This window comes from Argentina silus (genome assembly GCF_951799395.1).
Source record: "Argentina silus genome assembly, chromosome: 7".
Taxonomy (NCBI): Eukaryota; Metazoa; Chordata; class Actinopteri; order Argentiniformes; family Argentinidae; genus Argentina; species Argentina silus.
The window spans coordinates 24,391,335-24,393,835 of NC_139661.1; the positions used below are offsets into that span (position 1 = coordinate 24,391,335).

At 42.8% G+C, this 2,501-nt stretch overlaps 1 protein-coding gene across 1 annotated transcript; it reads left to right on the forward strand.

Annotated features, from left to right (window-relative positions):
• On the forward strand, positions 1-726 carry tmem119a (transmembrane protein 119a; the record flags this gene model as incomplete). Its single annotated transcript, XM_083674037.1, has 1 exon — positions 1-726. The coding sequence occupies one exon, from the start codon at positions 1-3 to the stop codon at positions 724-726; it is 726 nt and encodes a 241-aa protein (XP_083530163.1).
• Between the last annotated feature and the right edge of the window lie 1,775 nt (positions 727-2,501).

The following is a 2,501-nucleotide window of genomic DNA, read 5'->3' on the forward strand; positions in this document are numbered from 1 at the left end:
ATGAGGCTCCCCTTGGCTGTTCACCTGGCATGTGTGTCCCTGGTGGTACTCTGGGGCCGTGGGTGCTTCGCCTCACCCCTTGTCTTTAACATGTCGATGGATGGTAGTGGTGAGGGTGAGCTGGAACTCCTGTTCCCTGCTGTCTTCTCCACTAGGGCCCCTGTCCAGGTCACGTCCACCACCCGGGTCCCCAGCCTCACTAACACCATCACCACTACCATGATCCGTCTCAAGGACTTTGTCCTCAGCCGGGTGGTGGACTTCCTGCAGGAGAACTTGCTGATCATAATCGTGGTCACCTCCCTCCTCATCGTCATGGTCTTCATCATCTGCTGTGCCTCTGCTATGAGCCATAAGCGCAAGCTGGAGGCCTACAAAGCCCCTGCTAACCCACCCAGGAAGTACACAGACAACAAGTCCAGTGGAGTCAAACCCTCCAGTGACCTCCAGGATCGGCCCTGTGTGGTTGATCATGTCAAGAGGCTCCAGGCCGAGACCCCCAAGAATCTGCGCACTCCCTCCAAAGCTCTGGTGGGGGAAAAGGAGGGCAAGGATCTCAAGCCAAAACATCAGGAGGTCCAAAAGGTGAGGGAGGCAGAGGAGGAGGTGACGAGGAGAGAAGAGCCCCAGCAAAAAGAACCAAGGCAGAAAGAGGAGGTGCAGCAAAGCTCCAACTCCAACCAGTCCATGGTCTGCACCTGTCACCTGAGGAAGGCACACCAATAGATACAGGTTGGGGCTCCAACCATGTAAACTAGCAAAAAAGGAGACAGGCTCTATTTCTTTCTCAAAGGAAACTCCTCCTGAGTATGTTCACTGCTGTCAGTGGAATAGGACTCTGTGGGGGCCTTCAGCTTACCATTGGTTCTCAATAAGAGGCCTTCAGCTTACCATTGGTTCTCAATAAGAGGCCTTCAGCTTACCATTGGTTCTCAATAAGAGGCCTTCAGCTTACCATTGGTTCTCAATAAGAGGCCTTCAGCTTACCATTGGTTCTCAATAAGAGGCCTTCAGCTTACCATTGGTTCTCAATAAGAGGCCTCAGCTTACAATAAGGCCTTGAGAACAAAAAGAGTTTCATCCCTCACTGCCCCTAATTTTTGAAATATTTGATCTTTGATTTGTCCTATACTTTGTTCTAAACAAATGTAATAATATGTTAATTGTGAAATATGAGATATTTGATATTATTGATATTATAATATTATCAACAATTATTGACAGTTGTCAGGGAGTTATATGAAGACAAGTCAAAAACAGTCAGGTTATTATCGTGTGTTTGCATGTTGTTATATTAATGTTAAGATGTGGAAAAAACAAAGCATTTTCCTCATGGTTAACTTTAATAATGGTTTGATGGTTTTATTCTCTTCATTTGGAATAGCATTTTAATATATGTCACACTGGGAGTTTCATCGATCAGTACTGAACAGAATTTTCTAATGCTTTATCAGGAATAGACAGTAGAGATGCTTTTTGATGATTTTAATGTTACCTCTTTTGTAATCTATTTTCTAACAATGTGTGTGATTGAGGGTACATGTCTGTAGATACAAAGGCAACAGCATACCCGTGTTGGAATACTGGTACTCACTTTACTCTGAAGTCTTTACTCTAAACTTTCTTTACTTTCCCTAAATCCCATTGAGAATCATTTTACAGTGACTCTATGGTGCTGAACTTTGTGGAAGTTTTGTTTACATGATATATCTTGTTTTCTTTTTGTTCAAGTTCAATAAAAGGGGTTTGTTGATGGATCTGTTTTTCTTGACATTTCAATTGAATGAGATTGTCCCCCCAGCCTTAGTAACATTTCATGTACACTACATTAATGTATATGAAGTATAACATTGTAGGCCATAATTTTTAGCTATTTCTACTTTGAAATAACATGAGTAGGCTACACTATGTTTGAAGAAAAGCTGCAAATGTCTGGTTTGTAATGTCTGTTCTCAAATTTCTAACAAGCTAAATGAAAATTACAGTGACATGAACTCTGCTGTGCTACAATGTCTGCATTGACAGATGCGTCCACAGTTGTATTTTTAGGGTCATATATGTCGTATTACATTTCAGTGGGGAACCACACACACACTAACAGAGGAAATTTGGAAGTCAGTCACCTGCCCATGTTTGTAATAGGCAAAGGAAAGGAGGTTGGCACTACCATGTAATGTCATGCCCAAACACAAAGACAGCCAGAGCCTGGGTATGGTGAGAGAGTGCCTTTATCTTGGCCCCTGGCTACCTTACAAGACTCACTCAATATTTCATCAGCCATCAAGCCAACTACATGAAATGCTTTGTTCTAAACCGGCATGATTATATTTGAAGCCCACACTGATTTGTTCCCATATGCACAGTTCAACATTGTGGTTTTCTTTTCTCACATGAAGATAAATGGTGTACAGAGCAAAAGGTTCCCCTCTGTTCAAATGTCAGACATTGCCTAAAGGACGTCTTACAACTGCTGCCCCCCTTTGACCGTTTTGAGTATTGTA